This window comes from Canis lupus, chromosome X (assembly GCF_011100685.1).
Source record: "Canis lupus familiaris isolate Mischka breed German Shepherd chromosome X, alternate assembly UU_Cfam_GSD_1.0, whole genome shotgun sequence".
Classification (NCBI taxonomy): Eukaryota; Metazoa; Chordata; class Mammalia; order Carnivora; family Canidae; genus Canis; species Canis lupus.
In genome coordinates this window covers 41435857-41456362 of record NC_049260.1, presented here as the reverse complement: position 1 = coordinate 41456362, position 20506 = coordinate 41435857, and the positions used below count along the sequence as shown (strand labels likewise).

The 20506-nt window shown below is 49.9% G+C and overlaps 2 protein-coding genes across 3 annotated transcripts in view; both read left to right on the top strand.

The window, feature by feature from the left end:
- Positions 1 to 2449: 2449 nt before the first annotated feature.
- CFP (complement factor properdin) lies at positions 2450 to 8195 on the top strand. Its single transcript, XM_038587315.1, has 9 exons — positions 2450 to 2611; positions 2699 to 2849; positions 4277 to 4452; positions 4906 to 5076; positions 5216 to 5407; positions 5600 to 5773; positions 6024 to 6212; positions 6420 to 6531; positions 7964 to 8195. Exons 1-9 carry the CDS (start codon positions 2548 to 2550, stop codon positions 8127 to 8129), a joined length of 1395 nt encoding a protein of 464 aa, XP_038443243.1. The 5' UTR covers positions 2450 to 2547; the 3' UTR covers positions 8130 to 8195.
- A 4309-nt stretch (positions 8196 to 12504) lies between these two features.
- Positions 12505 to 20506, top strand: part of SYN1 (synapsin I) — a 49581-nt gene continuing 41579 nt past the window's right edge. The window contains exon 1 of one of the 2 annotated variants that reach the window (XM_038587312.1): positions 12505 to 13070. In XM_038587312.1, the coding sequence (XP_038443240.1) occupies positions 12694 to 13070 (377 nt within the window). In that variant the 5' untranslated portion in view covers positions 12505 to 12693. The remainder of the gene's footprint in view (positions 13071 to 20506) is intronic. The other variant, XM_038587313.1, reaches the window with a different exon arrangement.

Here is a 20506-nt window from a genome sequence, read left to right as displayed (position 1 = left end):
GGAGAAAGCCACTTCCTCCACTTGGGACCACCTCCTCCGTCCCCTGTACTGGCTTCTCCCAGTTCTCCAAAACTTGAAATACTGGAGTTTCCAGGGCTTCACCTGGGATTCCCCTTCCCTCTTCTCACAAGCCCTCTCCAAGGTGGCTCGGTCCAGTCCCAGCATGTGAGACACTATTTCCCACACACACACAGCCACTGGCAATGCCCACCTTTTTACCTCTAACCCAGACTCTGCCTCATTGCACTTGTCAGAATCTCTAGAGTTTGGATTATTGATTTGTTCATTCAGCACCTGCTTATTGAGCCCTGCAGACACAGCAGTTACCAAACCAGACACAAATACCTGCCCTTCGGGGAGCGAGTATTTTAGTGAGGGCAACGGACAAGCAACAGATAAATGCATCGTCAGGTGGCAGTGCAATAATTTCATGAGATAAGATGGTCTCACTCTGTTTAAATAAGAATGCTGCAGTCATTTTGTTGTGCAAATGTGGGAAAAGCCGAAAGCATCTATAGTCCTCTTCCCCAGGGAGTATGCAGTTTAGGCCCAAAGGAAACATTGATTATAACATTATCACCAGGGCAACCAGTGATTAGATAAAACAGCCAACCAGAATCACAGGTTTCTGGGGGAGCTTGTTTCCACAGGATAACACAGCGCCAATGTCTGAAGTCTTGGAATCTTAACAAGACCCCTTTGTTCAAAGCGTACTTTCAAAGGCAGGCCTGTATGATCAGGAAACAGAGTACATCTGTAATAGATACAGATGTCAACACACCCTATTGCCCATTACATGAAACCAACATTCTTAACAAAGTTCTCTTTTAACACCTGACCAAATCAAATTCTATTACCTTGTTCTAATTTGCAGAATGGTACGTCTCTTTCCACAAATGCAGAGGAAATGAAACCTTGCCCTCCTAACATTTTTAGGCACCTTTTGTTCATTAAAGAGATTCCTGGTTGAAAGTGAGCTCTGGAGTCTCACTCATCTGGGCTAATAAGAGAAGAGGGGCTCCTGGCCAGCTCAGTTGGAAGAGCATGCAACTCTGGACCTTGGGGTTGTGAGTTCAAGCCCCACGTTCGGTGTAGAGAATACTTAAAAAGAAAAAAGGAGGTAAGGAAAAAAAAGAGCAAGTCCGTGGAGCTTGGTTTTTACCTGCACAGAAAAGGGGCTGAAGAGAACTTAATATTAACAGCAAAAGAAGGAGAACATAGAATCATTTTTATAGATGACACCTACAATGAAAAAGAGGTGTCAGTGGCTAGAGTGGCTCTTACAGTGTGGACCCCAGACCAGCAAGCAGCATCACTGTCACCTGGGAGCCTGTTAGAAATGTTCATTTTTGTGTCCCATCCCAGACCTACAGAATCAGAAACAGAGGTGGGGCCCAGCACTCTGCGATTGAACAAATCTTCCAGATGATTCTGAAGCACACTAAGATTTGAGAGCCCCTGGGCTACAGCACAACAAGGGTACCATACCAAAAGGATAGCTGGGGAAGGCCTCTATGAGAGAGGGGACATTTTTTTGTCTGTCTCCTCTCTTACAGCATAAGCCCCTCCAGGACCAGAATTTTTGGCTGTCTTACTCTGCTCAGTCTAGTGCCAAGAATGGCATCTGACACCCAATAGGCACTCAGTAAATGTTGAATCAATGTATTTAACAAACAGCCCCTACTGTATGCCAGGCACTATTCTGAGGACTTTTGAAAATCTTCAACTCCCAATCTTTGCAACAAACTGTGCTGTAGGCTCAGGGATGGGGCTGTCCCCTACCCCAGTTACTCTGACAGAACATGGCCAAACTGGCTCCCTCCCCAGGCAGGGGTGGGGGTGGGGGTGGGGGTGGTAGGGAGGGTAGTCCCCAGCTGGAACCCTGGGACAGTGATATTTCCAATTCATTCTCAAACCTTTCTCCCCACAATCCTCACTTCCCCTTCTCACTTCCCCCTGCTGCTGACCTCCCCTGCCCACACTGACCACAGGCAACCTCACTTTCAGGAAAGAACGGGATGAAGCAATTGTCTCCATGCCTATTCCACCCAATGAGGAGGGACACACTGAGCTCAATGCACCCTTGTTCCACACCCCCATGAGGTTGACCCCATCACTGTGGTAGAGATTGCATTTTACAGGTGGAGAAATTGAGGCTCAGAGAAGTTTAAGTGACTTGCCCAAGGTCACACAGCTAGGAAGTTTAGGCTCCATTTCTTCCTAGTAAGAATGTGTCCAGGGGGGCAATGACAGTGGTAATGGGTTACTGGGCAGGATGTGGGTGCTGGGGATACAGTGACAAAACTGGATCAAGGGTGAGGCAGGAAATAGGGAAGGGAGAGTGGGGCAGGAGGCTCGGGGCAGGGGTACCAGGAGAGAAGTGCAGAGACCCTGCATGACCCTCCCCTCCCCCATGCTGCTCTTTACCCGCCCAGTTCCTCCTGGCCCAGTTCCTCTTTGCCACTGATCCCAGAGCCAGGTCAGCCCATACAAAGCCGAGCCTCCTCTCTGGCAGGGTGGCAGGACTGCACGGGTGCAGCTCTCAACATGTCCACCCCAGGGCAGGCTCCTCAGTTGCTACTGCTGCTGCTCACCCTGCTGCCAGCCAAAGGTGAGTGCGTGAGGGCCCAACTGGCCTACAGGGGTGCCCAGACCCATCACACCCCTGATTGTGCCTGCCCCCCCGACCCTGTTCCAGGCTCAGTCCCCATATGGTGCTTCACCCAGTATGAGGAATCTTCTGGCAAGTGCCAGGGCTTCCTGGGGAAAGGTATCCGTGTGGAAGACTGCTGTCTCAACCCTGCCTATGCCTTCCAGGAGCCTGGCAGCAAGCTCTGTCAGGCATGCAGGTAAGGAGGATCCTGAGATGCAGGGCCACCCAGAACTGGGCTCTTTCCTTCTCTGGAGTTCCCAAGGGTGATTCCAAGGCCCTGATCATGACCATGGCTCAGGGTTTCTCAGCCCCGGCTCTACTGACATTTGGGACCAGAAAATTCTTTGCTGTGGGAGTCTGACCTATGCATTGCAAAGCTGTGTTCTGTAGCATCCCTGGCCTCCCACTAGATGCCAGTAGCAACTCTCCCAACCAAACTGCAACAACCAAAATGTCTCCAAACATTGCCAAATGCCTCCCCCACCTCTGCTGAGGCAAAATCGCCCCTGGTTGAGAACCACTGCTATACTTACATTCATTGAGCATTTCCTGCATACTGGTAGCATTGGAGGGTGGGGTACAGGTCAGGTGTATTCTGAAGGTAGCTCCAGTCCACTAATTGTGATGACAGCTCATATTGAGTGCTTACTGCATACAGACATGTGGGGGTGGGTGAATTTGGGGAATTCTGAGGGCAGCTCCAGGCACCTAATCATGATGACACTTCACCTTCATTGAGCACTTCCAACCTACTGGATGCATTGCAGAGGTGAGAGGTAGCTGGAGGATCTCTGAGGGTGACTCTAGTCTCCTAATCACAATGCCAGCTTCCATGTAATTAGCCCTTACTGTATGCCAGACATGTTTTCTAACAGCTTACTGTACATCCCAGATACACCATGGAAGCTTGGGGAGCTTGGGGATTTTTGAAGGCAGCTACCCTTCATTACCTCTAGTAATGTCAACAGTTCCCATAAATTTAGTGTTATGGTGTGTGCAGGGGGTTGAGGATAGGTCTAGGGTATTTTTCTTTCTTTAATTTTGTTTTAGAGAGAGAGCACATGAGCTGGGGGCGGGGTAGAGGGAGAGAGACTATCTTAACCTCTGCGCGGACCCCAGTGTGAGGCTCAATCTCAGGACCCTCTGAGATCATGACCAGAGCCAAAATCAAGAGTTGGACACTTAACTGACTGGGCCACCCAGCAGCCCCAGATCTGGGGTATCTCTGATGTGATCTCTAAGCTCACTGGGATGATAGCTACTATTTATTAAGAACTTTCTGTTTGCCCGCTACTGAGCACGGGGATGCCTGGAAGGTTTCTGACAGCAGTCCTCGGTCCTTAGTCCTTACATTTGCTTGCTGCGTGTCTGGCACTATCCTTGGGGGATTCGAAGTGTTCCAGCTCCCCAATCATGAAGGTCAGTGATATTATAGTAGTTACTGTGTGCCCTCCTCTTGCCATTGAATCCCCAACATCCCTAAGGGGTAGGTACTCTGATCCATCCATTCCACGTACGTTTATCCTGCACCCACCCCCCTTTACCTGTGCTCACTCTACAGTCCAGCACACCCCATCCTTGCCAGCTCAAACTAGGACAGGACACATGTGTTCCTCTCTGCAGGTCCCCACGATGGTCACCGTGGTCTGCGTGGGCCCCCTGCTCGGTGACCTGCACTGAGGGATCCCAATTGCGGCACCGGCGCTGCATAGGCCGTGGTGGGCAGTGCCCTGAGAAGGTGGAGCCCGGGACCCTTGAGTGGCAGCTGCAAGCCTGTGAGGACCAGCCGTGCTGTCCTGGTGAGGAAGACCAGCAAGGCAGGAGAGCACTGCCTGTTACCTGGCTTTGGCAACCATCAGGGCAGAGGCCCTGAGGGGAGGACTACACCTGATATCTGTGAGGCACCAAGGAAGAGGCTGGCATGGCTGGAGGAGACTTGTGGGGGGCAAGATCAAAGGCGGCCTGATCCTTGTGGGCCACGGAGAGGATGCTGGCTTTTATTCTGTGGTGGTGGGCAGAGGAGAGTTGTGATCTGACTTGGGTTGTGACAGATCCCTCTCACTGTCCCGAGGAGGGCGGTCTGTATGTGGTAAGGGCTGAAGCAGCAGGACCAGTGTGAAGGCTACTGAAGTAGTCCAGATAAGCAATGCTGGAGGACCACGTGTGGCAGAGGATGTGGGGCACATGAGGAAGCAACGACCTGTGAATGGTGCCCCCGCTTCCATCCTGTCCCCATTTCTTCTCTCCCACAGAGATGGGTGGCTGGTCCAACTGGGGGCCCTGGACCCCTTGCTCTGTCACCTGTTCCAAAGGGACCCGGACCCGTCAGCGAATATGTAACCAACCCACCCCCAAGTGTGGCGGCCAGTGCCCAGGAAAACCACAGGAGTCTGAGACCTGTGACACCCAGCAGGTCTGCCCCGGTGAGTGAAGGCAACCACAGGGCACTGATGCGGGTACCCAGGGTGGATCTGGGGGCTATAGCACATGGTTGTGGGATAGTGGGAGGACCTCAGCACGTGTGACCACACCTGGCATCCCCCCACCCCCATCCCATCACAGTACACGGGGCCTGGGCTGTTTGGGGCCCCTGGAGCGCCTGCTCGGGTTCCTGCCACGGTGGACCCAGCGCACCTGCCGAGAGTCGAAGCCGCAAGTGTTCTGCACCTGAGCCCTCCAAGGTGCCTCCTGGGAAGCCCTGCCCAGGGTCAGAACGTGAGAAGCGGCCCTGCTCTGGTCTGCCACCCTGCCCAGGTACACAGGGATGAGGCCTCGGACATTCTATTCCTGATTCAGGAACAGATGCTCTGCCATCTCAGAGGATAGAGGTCTTAGAGCACGTGACCGCAGAACTCTTCATTCTGGAACAATCTGCCTCAAGAGTCTAGGGGCTGAGGGGGAGATCGAGGTGGCCTATCTTCTCATTCCTCTCTCTACCCCCAACAGTGGCTGGGGGCTGGGGGGCGTGGGGCCCTGTGAGCCCCTGCCCTGTGACCTGTGGCATGGGCCAGACCCTGGAAAAACGGATGTGTAATCACCCTGCGCCCCAGCATGGGGGCCCCCCCTGCGCTGGCGATGCCGTCCGAACCCACATCTGCAATACAGCTGTGCCCTGCCCTGGTCGGTACCACAAGATTCCCTGTCTCCATGCCTAAGCCTCTCACCCATCCCTGCTGCCCAGTTCCTGCTGCTAATGCTTTGCTCCTGCCTCTCATTCCCCTATTCCCAGCCCTGTTGCTTCCGCCCCACCTCTGGTCCCCCAGCCCCACATCTGATCACCTCCACTCCTTCCCCTGGGTTTTCATCCCTTCCTCTGAATCCCCTCACTGGCTCCCTTTGGTGCAAGCCCTGGTTGCCCCTGTCTGTGCAGTGAATGGAGAGTGGGGGTCCTGGGAGGAGTGGAGCACTTGTGCCCGTCGGGGCATAAACATCATGTGTAAGGCGATCCCAGGCCAGCAGACACGCTCCAGGAGCTGCAAGGGCCGCAAGTTTGATGGACAGCGGTGTGTTGGAGAACAACAAGATATCCGTCACTGTTACAACATTCAACACTGTGACTGTGAGTGTTCCCCACAGACTACACTGTGAGGATGGGGCAGCCCCTGCAGCAAGAAGGGGTTTCTGACTCTACCATGGACCCCCATGTCCCTGCCACCTCTCAGTCTCTCTCTCTCTCTCTCTCTCTCTCTCTCTCTCACACACACACACACACACACACACACACACACACCACCCTGCTGAGACCTCTCATTCTGACTCATTGCAGGGAAAGGCTTATGGTCAGAGTGGAGTACCTGGGGTCTGTGCGTACCCCCATGTGGACCCATGCCCATCCGCACCCGCCAGCGCCTCTGCATGGCCCAGCTCCCCAAGTTCTCGTAAGTGAGGGGGCAAAATGTGCTCAGGAGGGGGTCACGACAGCCATATGTGAGCAGTGATGGTGGGAGAGTCAGCTCAGCTCCCCACAACCAGGGCATCCACCCCTTGGGTCTATGGTACCTGCCTTGACGAGTGTTATCTCCCACCTGCAGGAAGAGGAGAGACACTAATGAAGCAGCTGAGAAAGAGGATACTGAGGGGGAGAATCAGTGGCCACTGTGCCCTTGGGTCTCTCATTTGGTCACTCAGCCATCCTGCCGCTCACCCAGGCTTTCCTGTGACCAGGCACTTGGCCCTTTTGGTCACCCAAGCTTGGGTCTGCCCCTAAAGCCACTCAGGCCTTCGTTCTCTTACTCATTCCTTCAGCCACCCACATCTCACTCAATGTCTCACGGCCTCAGGACCTGGGAGGCTTTCCCCCAACAATTGAAAACACACAGAACCCAGGTCCCATGGGTCCCCCCAAGGGATACAGGTCAACAAGGGCCTGACAGAAGGCAGATGAGGAACAGTTGGTACAATGGAGAAGGGACTGATACCTCGCCCCAAGTCCATGTAGCCAATCGGATCTCACCTGGCAGGAAGGGGTCAGCAAAGGCATTCCCAGTGTTAAGACTGTGAGAGCAGAGTCCTGGATACTGGTGACCAGCTGCCCAAAGTTGGTTTTTCCTGGGGGCCTAGGTGTTAACAGAGGGTAAAAACATCATCCCTTCTTTATTTCCACATACCTCGAGCCACTAGATTAAGTGAGCTACACTCCACTTGTGAAACACCTGCCATCTGGAAGTGGTCTCTGGTTCTGGGGTTTCTAGTAGGTCCTGAAGAAGAGTTAAAGGTGTTGAGTAGAGGTAGGAAGCACTTGGCAGAGTTGGGATATGAATGGATTTGATGGAGGGAACAGGGGTGAGAGTGAATGAATGGAATGCATGTCTCATGGGAGGAACAAAGGTCCAGGCAAAGGTCCAGGCAAAGACCACTCTGGACATGGGACTGTGGATAAAGTGGAAAAGAGAGATCTTGGGGCAGGCACCTGGGCCCCAAAACAAGGCCTTGAATACCAGGGCAAAGCATTTGGGGACTTTTCCCCATGGGCACTGGGGAAAGATATAAGGAGTTTAGGAGGTAAGAGAAGGTAGGTCTTGTCAACGAGTAACAATTACCAGCATTTATTGAGTACTTACTGTGTACCAGACGCCACTCTGAGCACTTTACCAAAATTAATTCATTTATCCTCACTCAGCCCAGTAAGGTGGGTATTATTATTATTCCAATTATTCTCATTTTCCAGATGAGCATGGGGAAGATAAATTGCCCAATATCTCATAGGTAAAAAATAGTGTTGGGCACACAGTAGGTATTCATTATGAGTTTATTGAATGCATTCTTACCTTCCCTGAGCTTCTCCCCTCCATTCCCCCTCTAATGCCCCAGGCCAACCATTACTGTGGTCGAAGGTCAGGGTGAGAAGAACGTGACCTTCTGGGGGAAACCTTCAGCACAGTGCGAGACGCTGCAGGGGCAGAAGGTGGTGGTGGAGGAGACTCGGCCATGTCTACACGTGCCTGCCTGCAAAGACCCTCAGGATGAGAAGCCCTAACACCTGTCTCTTCTGCCCTGATCCCCTGACCTCCCAGACCTCAATAAATGAGCCTCTTCCCCAGGAGTGAAGCAGTAGCATCTTCTAGGCCAAAAGGCACAGCACGGGCAGAGTCGCTGTGGCTTGTTGTGGAAAACAGTATTTTCCATTGCGGCCACGGTTTGGCAGGAGCGAAGGCGCGAGTACCCATCCCCTCCCCGCTGCCTTAGCCCCAGCGTCTGCCCCTCTCCCCTCCTTGCGCCAAGTCCCAGGGCGTCCGGCACATCCCTCTGCAGAGCTCTGCGTTACAGGCTTTCTGGTTGGTCACTCGGCCCGGCCGGCACTTTCTGATTGGCCGGCGTGCCCGAGGTTCCCACCCGTCGGAGCCTCTGGGCTGGCGGGTTGCGCATCAATCCGGTGCTGAGCCGCACAGCAGAGGCGGCAGAGGTGTGGCTGGGGTTGGCACTCCGCCGGCGAACACCTGCACCCACCCACTCTCAGCAGCCCAGATCCAGTGCTGCAATTAACGGAGACCCAAAGTGGGGTGGCGGTTGGCCGGGGGTGGACCGAGGAAGTGCCTACGAGGTGCTCTGAGCTGGGGTGGGAGCGAAGAGAAACCAGAGTCAGCATCTGCCAGAAGGAGCCCCTGAGACAAACCCAGACACAGATTCCTTTAGTCTTTATGCACCCATTCAACACTTTTATAGCGTCTACTGTATAGAACGAAGTCTGGGCATCTGGGGTGGAGGAGGACTGGTAGAAGGAGAGGACATCTGAGCGAGGGAACAAACTCAGAATATGTGATCCTTTCGTTGAACATTTTTTTTCAACCCTTATCAACGCCTACTGTATACTAACAATAGCACTGGACATCATGGAGAATAGAGGAGTCAGAACAGCACGTGTCTCCACAGTGAAGGGAACAAACCCAGACACTAATGCTGTTAGCATTTGCTCATTCAATTTTGCACTAATTAGCGTTTGCTGAATGCTGAGCCCCTTGCAATGAGACAAATCATAAGAATCATCATAGTTACGGTATTAGCTAATACTTAGAGAGTACTTGGTGTGTGTTTGGTAGTGTTTTTAGACTGCAAAGCACAGATTCATTTAATCCACAACAAACCTATAAGGGTCAGTATTATCATTATTCCCATTTACAAAGGATTAAACAGGCACAGAAAGGTAGCGGGCTGGACATTTGAAGCATGGTGTGTGCTGTGAGTGGAGGGACCCCTCCGCACAGATGGGAGATGTGTGACACCAAGATTCTGTCAAGGTGTTCACCTCTTGGTGTCGATTTCCCCCCCAAAATAGGTCAGTTGATGGGTTGAAGTAAAGACAAAGTTGAACTTTTGCTCATCTTGGGAAGAATGAGCTGAAGTGAATGATTCTGGTTGCTACTACAGGGTATAAGTGTTATGTGTCTACAAGAAAGTGGAAGTTTGTGCATTACGAGGTACATATCTGTGTGTGTGTGTGTGTGTGTGTGTGTGTGTGAAACACAGACCTATGGGTCATGCAAGAATTAAGGATGTATTGAGTATATGTGGAGAGCACATAAAGTTAGAACCATGTGTGCACTGTAACAATCTGAGTTACAGGTGTGTGTATGTGTGCGCACGCACACATGTACATGTGCATTCAGGTGCCATTGATAGACAATATGTGTGAGTTATGAACATGGGTACAATACTGATTACAAACATATGTCGGGGTGCATGTCTCAGAGGCATTGCTCACCAACGCACAGCAAAGAAAATCATTCCTGGAGCCCCTCCTGTCTGTTCATTTCTGCTGGAGAAGACAGAGACAGTGCAGAGGAGCCTGACCTGTGCCTCAGGGAGTTGAGACAGTCCTGAAGGGAACCCTCATTCTTCTGCAAGACAATCTACAAAACATTAATTTCTGGAAATTGAGCCATCTGGAGAAAGGGAGTGATGCTGGGGGCCATGAGTACTTGAAGCCTGGGAATGGGGTTCGTGGGAAGAGTCATTCTGGAGACAGATTCCTAAGGAGCCCAACTTCTGGCTCCCAGAGGAGCCAGAAAGGTCTGTAGACCTGCAACTGCTCCTATCCCCCAGAGAGGGCACCATGGATCCAGCACAGCTTGTTTACTTCAGTTACTGAGCAAAAAACTGGGAAGCACAGACTTCTTTCTATATGTTGGAAAAGACCTGATTCTTGGGAGTTCCCCATCTGGGGAACATTGGGATATGGAGTGCCAGAGAGAGCATCCAGGAAAGGGAGGGAAGGAATGGCCAAAGCAGAGGCCTGGAGGTGGACGAGGGAGTAGAGGGTAGTTTGGAAGTATTGGACTTAAGGACTGTGGGAGGCTAGAGGAAGGGGGAGTGGATTCTGAGTCCAGGGGAAGGGAACACTTCCTGGGTGAACTTGGCCAAAGACAATCCTTGAGAGAGAGGTAAAGGACATTCCTGGCAGAAGTCACAGCACATGAGAAAATATAGAGGCTCTCTCCCCCGCCACACACACACACACACACACACACACACACACACACACACACACACCCTTATAGACGGGTCAGGTGATCATCTTAACAGATGAGGAAACCAAGTCTCAGAGGGGTTAAGTCACTTTCCCAGGGGTATGGTGGAGGCCTAGTTTGAACCTCAAGCACTCTGACTCTAGATTCCACACCATTACTACCTTGTTTAAACAGGCCAAGGATTTAATGAATAAAAAATAAACAAATGAATAAGTGGATGATTTACCTGAAAATCCTACAAGCAGAAGAGACTCCAAATCTGCCTATTTCTTACCATATCTTCTTCTACCTCACTTGGTTCACCATCCTCACTGGCCCACAAGGACTGGCTCAGTTTGGTCTCTGCTAACCTCTCTGACCCCATCTCCTGCCAGAACTCCCACCCCTGCTCACTTTGTTCTAGCCTCTATGGCACCTCTTTCTAGCACATTCTTAAAAAAAAAAGGCATGGATCACAAAGTGAACATGGCTCTTTGGAAATGAATTGGAGCTCTTGGATTTCTTTATCTGTAAAATAGGAATGTTTCCTACTCCATAGTATTGTTGTGAGGGTTGGATGAAACAATACATGTAAACAGCTTAGCTGGGTGCTGTCAACAAATGATCGTTTTTAAATGGATTCGTACTTTCATTGTAGTCAGGATCTCACAGGAGCTTACAGGATGGCTTCCACAGGTCCCCCTCTGCTGGACTGTAAAGGTCATTTGCTCATGTGGCAACATTATTTGGCACCTACTGTGTGCATACCCTAGGATGGGTCCCTCTCTGTCTGTAGAAACTTCTCTGGTGCAGGGAAGACAGCCAAGGGAACTGATGATATCATATCAGGTGGTTATGTGGGTTTTGGCTTATCCAGGGCAGAGGGATGGGGGCATATAGACTGAGTGTATGTGTCTAGGGCCCTGGGCATTGGGGGTGGGGTACAGAGATGGGCACACATCACGTCTGGAGCTTCAGGGAATGTCTGTGTGGCAAATCTAGGTTTATCACGATTGTCAGTGAGTATGTCATTTGGGTGTGCATGTTCGTATGAGTTTCCCTGGTTCTCTGTGTGTAGATGTGGTGCCTGTGTTTGTGTGTAGGCCTATATGCATGCGTGAATGCATGCATGCCCATGTGTGTTACCCTGGGCTTGTGTATGTCTGCATGGATACCTAGATCGGTGTATTCTCCGTCTGTATGTGCCTCCGTGTGTTTCTTTACTTTTGTGTGTGTCTATATGTATCTCCACGTGTGTGTCATTCCTGTGTGCCTCCAGGCCCCAGCAACCCAGGGCAAGGGTGTGTACCCCCCAAGTGTCCAAGTCGCCTTTCTGATGCTATGCCGCCCCCGCACCCTCTCTCTGCCTGACTGAGCCCGTATGGATATGGGAAATTGATTTCCCCCCACAGGGTACTGCGTGTGACCCCCATCCGTCGCAGTGAGGTTATTTCTCTACTTTTGAGTCTCTGCGTGTGCCTCCATTCCCCCCCATCCCCCCCATGCCTTCTATGGTGAATATCAACACGGGGAACTGAGTAACTACAGAGAATCCTGCCTGTGAGTGAGACTGGGTGTGAAAACCGGAATGAGGCGGGGTGGGGGTCTTGACTGACCACTCACCTCGACCCTCCCGACAAGTATCTACCCCGCCCCCACTCCCTAAATTGCGCATCCCCAATCGGACGAGGGGGAGGGGAATCAGGATGCGGCGTGGCGCGTGCGCACTGCCGCCTTCAGCACCACGGACAGCTCCTTCGCCCCCGCCTGTCGGCGCGCGCCACCGCCTCCCCAGCACTGAAGGCGCGCTGACGTCACTCGCCGTTCCTCCCCAAACTCCCCTTCGCAGTCGCCTTGGTCGCGTCCGCGCCGCCGCCGGCCCAGCTGGACAGCACCACGAGGGGCGCGAGATAGGGGGGTACGGGCGCGACCATCGGCGCTGCGGCGGCGGCGACTCAGCGCTGCCTCAGTCTGCAGCGGGCAACGGAAGAGTCGTGTCGTGCCTGAGAGCGCAGCTGTGCTCCTGGGCCCCGCGCGGTCCGCCCCCGCGGCTCCTGACCAGGCTGCTCCTAGGACCCCCTGCCCCACGCCGCAGCCATGAACTACCTGCGGCGCCGCCTGTCGGACAGCAACTTCATGGCCAATCTGCCAAATGGGTACATGACAGACCTGCAGCGCCCGCAGCCACCCCCGCCGCCGCCTGCTGCCCCCAGCCCCGGAGCCACGCCCGGTCCCGCGACTGCCATTGCCGAGAGGGCCTCCGCGTCCGCCCCTGTGGCCTCTCCCGCTGCCCCTAGTCCCGGGTCTTCGGGGGGTGGTGGCTTCTTCTCGTCGCTGTCCAACGCGGTCAAGCAGACCACGGCGGCCGCGGCGGCCACCTTCAGCGAGCAGGTGGGCGGCGGCTCTGGGGGCGCAGGTCGTGGGGGCGCTGCCGCCAGGGTGCTGCTGGTCATCGACGAGCCCCACACCGACTGGTAAGCCACTGCCGCGGATGTCTTCCGCGGGCCTGGGTCCCCCAGATCGTTCCACGATGAGCACTTATCAAGCACCTTGTGTGCTAGGCACCTGGTCCCCTAACCCAAACCCTTTTCCCTTAAATTATTATGCTGGGCACTTCCTGTGTACCCCGCCTTTGCCCCCACCCAGGCCTTCTCCATCCATACAGGGAGCAGTTATCGGGCGCCTGCTGTGTACCTCCTTTCCCAAAGCTTTGGCTTCAGTATATCCTGTGAGCATTCGAGAGTCTAATGTGCCTTGCCCTCCCCAACCCTCACCCCAAAGACCTTGTCCTTTAATGGATCTTGTGAGCATTTATCATTTACCTGCAGTGTGCCTTATCTCAGAGCCCTTCCCCAAAGCCTTGGGCTTCCATGAATTTTGTGAACATTCACTGAGAGCTTGCTATGTGTCTTGTCCCCCTCAATCCTTGCCCTCAGGCCTTCTCTCTAATAGAGCTTGTGAACATGTATCCAGACTGTGGTATGTGCCCCACCCCAACCCTCCCTCCAAAGACCTTTTAAGCTAGTCAGTGAACACTGATTGCCTGCTGCGTATCCCATCCCATCTTCTCACCAAGTGTTGCCTTTAATGGATCCTGTGGGGCTTTATTGAATCCCTTCTGTGTGTCCCAACTCTAAGTCCCTTCTCCAAGGACTTATTTCTCCAAAGGATCTAGAAAGCATTTATTAAGTGTCTGATATATGTGCCCTATATCCAAATCCCTTTCTCAAACATATTTTGCTCAAATGAGTCCCATGAGCATTTTTGAACCTCCTGTGACTCATCTTCAGACTCTCCCCAAAATCCTTTTCCTCCAATAGATCTAGAAAACATTTATTGAGTGTCTCCTCTATCCTCCATTCTCAAGCTACTTCAAAGACCTTTCCTTTGGTGAACCCACCCAGCATTTATCACCAGCCAGCCATGTGAGCCTTCTCTAAAGCTTCTTTCCTCCAGTCTGTTCAGCAAGCATTTATTGAATGCCTGCTGTGTACCCCATCCCCAAAGCCTTTCCCCAGTGGCTTCATTCTGCATGTGTTGAACGTCTGCATGACCCAAAATTAGACTTTCTCCATAAGGGCTTGCCTCCAGTTAATAGAGTGATCAAATACCTCACACTTGTTGTGTGCACCATTTCAATACTCTTTCCAAAGGCCTTTTTCTTTTCATCACTTCTTGGAGCATTTGTGGAGCACCACTGTGTGCCTGATTCTGTGCCCTCTACACAAAAGCCTTTCCTCTCATGGATGGAGAATCAAGCTTACATAGATCAAGCTTCTGCATCCCCATTCCCCTTCCCCAAAGACTTTTTCTCCAATGGATCCAGTGATTGTATGCCCATCCCTAGCACCCCTCCCACAAAGACCTTTTCTTTTAATGGATCCAGTGAGCGTTTATGTATTGTCTGCCAGGTGCTCGATTCTAATCACCTCCCCCACAGGCCTTTTCCTGCAATGGCCCCTGTGAGCATTTATGGAGTGCCATCTGTGTGCTCTATGTTCACACCTTCTTCCCAAGGTCTTTTTATTTTAGTGGATCCAGTAAGCATCTATGCAGTGCCTGCTGTGTGGAGGGAATAGACACCCCTTCCTTACCCCCTTGAAGAACCTGTGTCTGTCATAAAGCCTCTCCTTTCTTTTAATAAATCTAGAGCCCAATTTATAAGGATTACCCCTCCCCACTCCCTCTCAGTGTCCTTAGGGTTTCCTCTCCCAATCTTAAATCCATACCCCGAAAGTTCTTTCTCCTATTTAAGCCAGTAAACACTTATTAAGTTCCTATTATATAAGGGCCATTCTCAACGTCTGCTTTCCAAGTATGGAAGTTGCTGTCCCATCTCAAGACTTCTCTTTCCAGGGGTCTACTTCAACCTAAATTTATTGAGTACCAGCTTTTTACTTGTTAGATCACCCCTCCTTCACCCAGGAGCCTTTACCCAGCAGACTTTCTCTCTATTCAGAGCCATTTATTCATTCTACAGATATTTATTGCATACTTTCCCAGTGTCAGAGTATGGGAGGCCTCCATTTATTATTACTATATATGAAGAAGAACCCTCCTCCAGTTCCCCTTCCTTCTAACCCCAACCTCCAGCTGGATTCTCTATACCTTTTTCTCCATTCAACCCCACAATCGTTTAATAAGCACTTATTGCACACCAAGAACCCCATATTCAATGCATCTTCCTCTCCCCCTCTTGAAGCCCTAGTTCCCCCTTCAATAATCTCCATCTGACCTTTGACACTACACAATCCATAAAGTTCCATGTGCATCTACTGTATTCTGGCTAGGTCCCCTCCCCCACTTAGTAGCCATCTTGCCAACTGCTCTTTCCACTACCACCCCCCGCAATTAATCCAAAAAGCATTTCTTGATCTCTGACTGTATTCTCTTTTTTTTCTGACTGTATTCTTTTCAAAAAACCGCATCCCTCTTTTCTCCATCAATCCATAAAGCAGTTCTTGAACACGTACTAATAATTCCTTCACCAGCACCCACTCACAAAGGAGCCATCTTCTTGGCTAAATTTGCTCCATTGAAGTCAGCAAACCTTAAATGGGGCCCCTGCTGAATATTAGTAATCACTCTCCTTTAGACTTCCCATCCCCACTCCTACACTACAGGAAGTTTCTTTGCTGCATTTTTCTTTGTCCCATCAAACATTCATTAATTATCTACTGAATACCAGTAAGACCCTCCCTCTTTCAATAATTACAACTCTGGTGTTTTCCATTTTTTTCTAAGTTGTCCAGCAAGCATTTATTGAGCACCTGCTGAATTCAGTGAAAGATTCTTCCCTTCCCCTTCTGCATCTCAGAAACCCCCTTTATCCCAACAGCTGCTCTAAGTCTTTTCTTCCATTCCATCTAGCAACTATTTATTTAGGATCTACTATAGATGGGGTGGGATGGACAAAGGGAAAGGGCCTGTGTACACCAGGCTCAGCGTGGGAAACAGAGACTTCTGCATCACCTGCCTGCAGATATTGCAAGTATCATCTGACTTTGAGGATTTCAGCCTGGAATAAAGGAGGAGTTTTTGCAAACTCTGTAATGGATTGTACACCTAGATGGAGTCTGACACCTTTCCCACCAAACCTCACTACTCTCACCTTTTCCTGGGTCTCAAGTCCTCTGTGGCTTACAGTTGCAAACCCTGAGTTAAGAATCATCTCCCATTTTTATAAATAATTTAGTCCAATGTCCTTCAAACTGTGAGTCACCTAATGGCTTGTGACCAGCATTTCATTTACTTCATGCAGTAGTATAAATGAAAATAGAATATAACAAGAATATGCTACACATAATAAGTGGAATTATTATTTAGTGGAACTGTTACTCCAAGAAATTTAATCAGTAATGTATGCCATATATTATATTTGACATATGCTATATCATACATTTGCTATATAATAACTTTATAGTATAATACATATGTATGTGTATATTTTTCTTCATGAAGTGGATTAAGATAGACTAGGAAATACCAGACTCTGTTGCACGTAGTATAGGTATTCGTTTACTCAAACTTTCATTCCAATTATATATGTATATTTATATACCTTCTAGGTACATATACACATAGTATGTAATATGCAATATATTATATGTTATATAAGCCATACTGTATTATATTTGCTGTATAACATCAGAGGTGTCATATAAAATATATTACATATATAGGATAGGTTATTATGTATCTATGTATATAGTGGGTTATATAAACTCTATCTCTTATTGTGGCTTCTTTTCTTAGACTTCCCTGGAAGCAGGCCCTGAGACTCTGAGGTTTGTGTGCAGATTTATTGGGGAGAGCTCTTGGGAACAACACCTGTTGCGGGGGAGGAGTGAGGGAAGCAGGATTTAGAAGAGGGAAAGGTTGAGCTATGATGCAGCCACAACAGAAACCTCAGCCAATCCTCTGGGAGAGCTCTGGAGCAAGGATGACCCTTCAGAGTTACCTTAATCGAGGTGGGGGTATCCAGGCTTTTGTATTTTTACATCAGTCAATCATTAGTCACAAGCTGCCCCCTGGGAGGAAGCATAATCTTGGGGAAGGCAAATCCCTGCTGCAGAGGCCAGTTCCCAGTGAGGGACAGCGCTGTGAACCTTCAGCAGCAAATCTTCCCAGAAGCTCAGAAATAGATGGGAAGGCCTGAAGGTGGGGGTGGGGAGTGAAGATCTGAGGGGAGCACAGAATCCACTCCTTGTACTGCTCTGATCCACTTGCTTCTTAAAGCAAGATCGTCCCATCTGGAAACAGCATTTCCAGGATTGTAATTGGTCTTGTCTTCTGGGAGAGACTTGAAAGAGCATGGTTAGTGGGATGAATGACATCCTCCACTGATGCAGTTGATAAAAGTGGCATAAATAAATGATACGCATTGTCTCCTTCTTCCACTATGCATTCTAGATTCCCCTGACCCTCAGCTAGCACCTCTCTTGGGCTTAGTGGCTTACCTGTTGAGTGATCCATTCCCTCATCCTTGAGGGATTCCGGAGCCCTTGGTCCTCATGCCCTTCCCAGGCTGTGGCTGCTGTACTTGTTCATTTCCTTGCATGGTTGTGCAAGGAGGACCAACAGATGCTGAAGTGGATCACCTGGGTGCCAAACATATTCCTCCCTGCTCCCACTGTGTAATAGCAATCCCTGAACGTCCTCCTGACATTTCAGGCCATATACCCCTGTGAAGTGATTCATTCCTCTTCATATCCACTGGCATGTAAAACCTGAGATATCCAGGTGGCATCCATAGCTTAGAATGTAATAGGATTCTTGCTGTGTCCCCTGGTAGCAGTGTTCCCCTTTGGAGAACCAGGACCTCTAACCTTGCAGAGCCTTGAGGGAACAGGAAGCACACATTCCAAAAGTGGATCACTGGGATCGATGGTAAGCTGGGCCTCTCCTTTCACCTCTGAGTTCCCAGACCCATGTATTCTACCCATTGGGAACAGAGTATAAACAACGAGCCATTGATTTAGGGTGTTTTGGAGGATGGTACCCCATTCTTTCATGGTATCATTTCTTAGCTGTGGCTACAAAAGTTGTTCCAGGCCAGCAGCTTCTGGGTGGTATTATGGTATATAATGTCATCAGTTGATTCCATGGTCATGGGCCCACTTTGGCACCTCCTTTGCTGTCACATGTGTCCTTCAGTTTGATGCAGTGTTATGAGGGATCTCATACTGGTGGATCAAATATTGTGTAAGCCCTTGGACAGTGGTACTGGCTATGGTCCTGCAATCAGGAAAGGCAAACCCATATATAGAAAATCCCAGTCAAAATGAATAATTTGTCTTTCCAGGGTGGAAGGGGCCCAAAGTAGACAGCTTGCCACAAACTGGCTAGTTGGTCTTCTTAAGGGATGATGCCATGTCACAGGCTCAATGTTGGTCTCTGTTACCAGAAGATTGGACATTCAGCAATAATGCTGTAGGCCCCACTAATAGCCTCTATCTCTGCTACTCTTGCTACTTCATTCATGTACGCATCTGCTAGCGCTGGGGTGGCTGATTTGAGAGGCTGGCTGACATCATCTGGCTGACTCATTCTGTCTACCTGGTTGTTTAGTGCCACTTCCATTGGGGATGCTGTCTGGTGGGTGTTAACACACAATACAAAGATCTTCACTCCTCACTTTTTGCCCACTCCCATGTCTACCCCTATATGTCCACCCACATTTTCATGTCCCAGACCTCCTTGTCCTGATCTTTTTTGTTTAAGTTTTTATTTTAATTCCAATTAGTTAACACGCAGTGCAATATTAGTTTCAGGTCTGCAATATAGTGACTCAACACTTCCATACATCAACTGGTGTACCTCACCTATTTAACCCATCCCCCCACCTACCTCCCCTCTGGTAACTATCAATTTGTTCTCTATAGTTAAGAGTCAGTCTGTTTCTTGGTTTGTCCCCCCTCTCTCTTTTCCACTTTGCTCATTTGTTTTGTTTCCTAAATTCCATAGAGTGAAATCACATGATATTTGTCTTTCTCTGTCTGACTTATTTCACTTAGCATAACACTCCTTGTCCTGATCTTCTAATATTTTTCCTTCAGGGCCTCTAATCAGCCAAGCCATCTACCACTGCCCCTCAGTGAACATATTCTATTCTTGGGCCATTTTTCTTTCCCTATTAAGTAGATTACTGGGTGCATAGTCCAAAGCTCTGCCATTGGGAGCTCTGCCACTTTCAGGACCACTCTGAGTGGGGCTATCATACAGCCACTGTCCATTTTTGGCTTCTCCCCACATACCAAACCAGTCATTTTTGAACCAAGCTTAGGCTTTTTCTTCCTTCCTTCACCCACTGGTTGTAAGGGGTCCCCTTGGTGAGCTGAGGGAGGCACTAGCACAGCAGTGGGGATGACATGGGCATCTAGATTACCTGCTCAGGCAGCTTGCTCAGTCCTGCTTGAGCTTGATCCCAGCTGCTGGGTCCATCTGATGTTATTACTTGGTGGACCTGGCAGGACCCAGCTCACAATGGGCACCTGGATGCACAATCACTTGGTGCCCCGTAGTCAAGCATTCTGTCTACCAGAGCCCAGTACTGCACCAGGAATTGTTTCTCAAAAGTCATGTAATTCTCTGCTGCAGGTGGCATGGCCTTGCTCCAGAACCTGAGGGGCCTCCCATTCAAACTTCCCATAAGCTCCAACTGTATCTTTTCCCACTACTGACTTATCCGGTATCATAAGATCTTTCAGATCATATGGCATCCCATTCAGCCTTATGTTATACCTGAAATATGAATCAGAGCAGTATCTCCAGGTGTGGAATATGCTGCCTCTAGAACCTGAAGACACCTACCAAGTGTTGTGCTTTTTTCTTCATGGTGGGAGGTGTAAGATCCAATGCTTTGCCCTATTATTTGGAGGGGCTGTCCTGGAATGCCTTGGACCACTGTATCCCAAAAACTTTTGATAATGTGGCAGGCCTCTGAGTCTTTGTGTGGTTTATCTCCTACCCTCTGGAGTGCATGCGTCTTATCAAGACGATGTGCTAATCATCTCTTGCCCAATCAATATGATTTAATATAGCAGCCCAGTGTGATATTCTGTGGGATGTCCAGATGGCCCAGTGCCTTTGGACCATATGATGACGCAGAATGAGAAAGATAGCATAGCCCTGTGGCAAGACCATCAAAAAATATTGTCGTCAGTCCCATGTGAATGTGAAATGTTTCTGATCCTTTTTTCTGATCAAAGTAGAAAAGAGTGCATTCAGTAAGTCACCTCAGATACAGCCACCTGAGTATCTGAGGTTTGCTCTAGCAATGGCAGCACGTCCAGTACAGCTGGTTCAATTAGGGATACAGCTTGGTTGAGAATGTCTATACACATTCTCCAGGACCCAAACTGATTAATTCAGTGGAGATATGATGGGACTAACACCCCTGCATCCTTTA

Excerpts from the sequence above, each read along its gene's own strand:
- CFP (XM_038587315.1), top strand. The coding sequence starts at position 2,548 with ATGTCCACCCCAGGGCAGGCTCCTCAGTTGCTACTGCTGCTGCTCACC. Across the intron at positions 2,612-2,698 it reads CACCCTGCTGCCAGCCAAAG|GCTCAGTCCCCATATGGTGC; the intron begins GTGAGTGCGTGA and ends ACCCTGTTCCAG. Across the intron at positions 5,077-5,215 it reads CACCCAGCAGGTCTGCCCCG|TACACGGGGCCTGGGCTGTT; the intron begins GTGAGTGAAGGC and ends ATCCCATCACAG.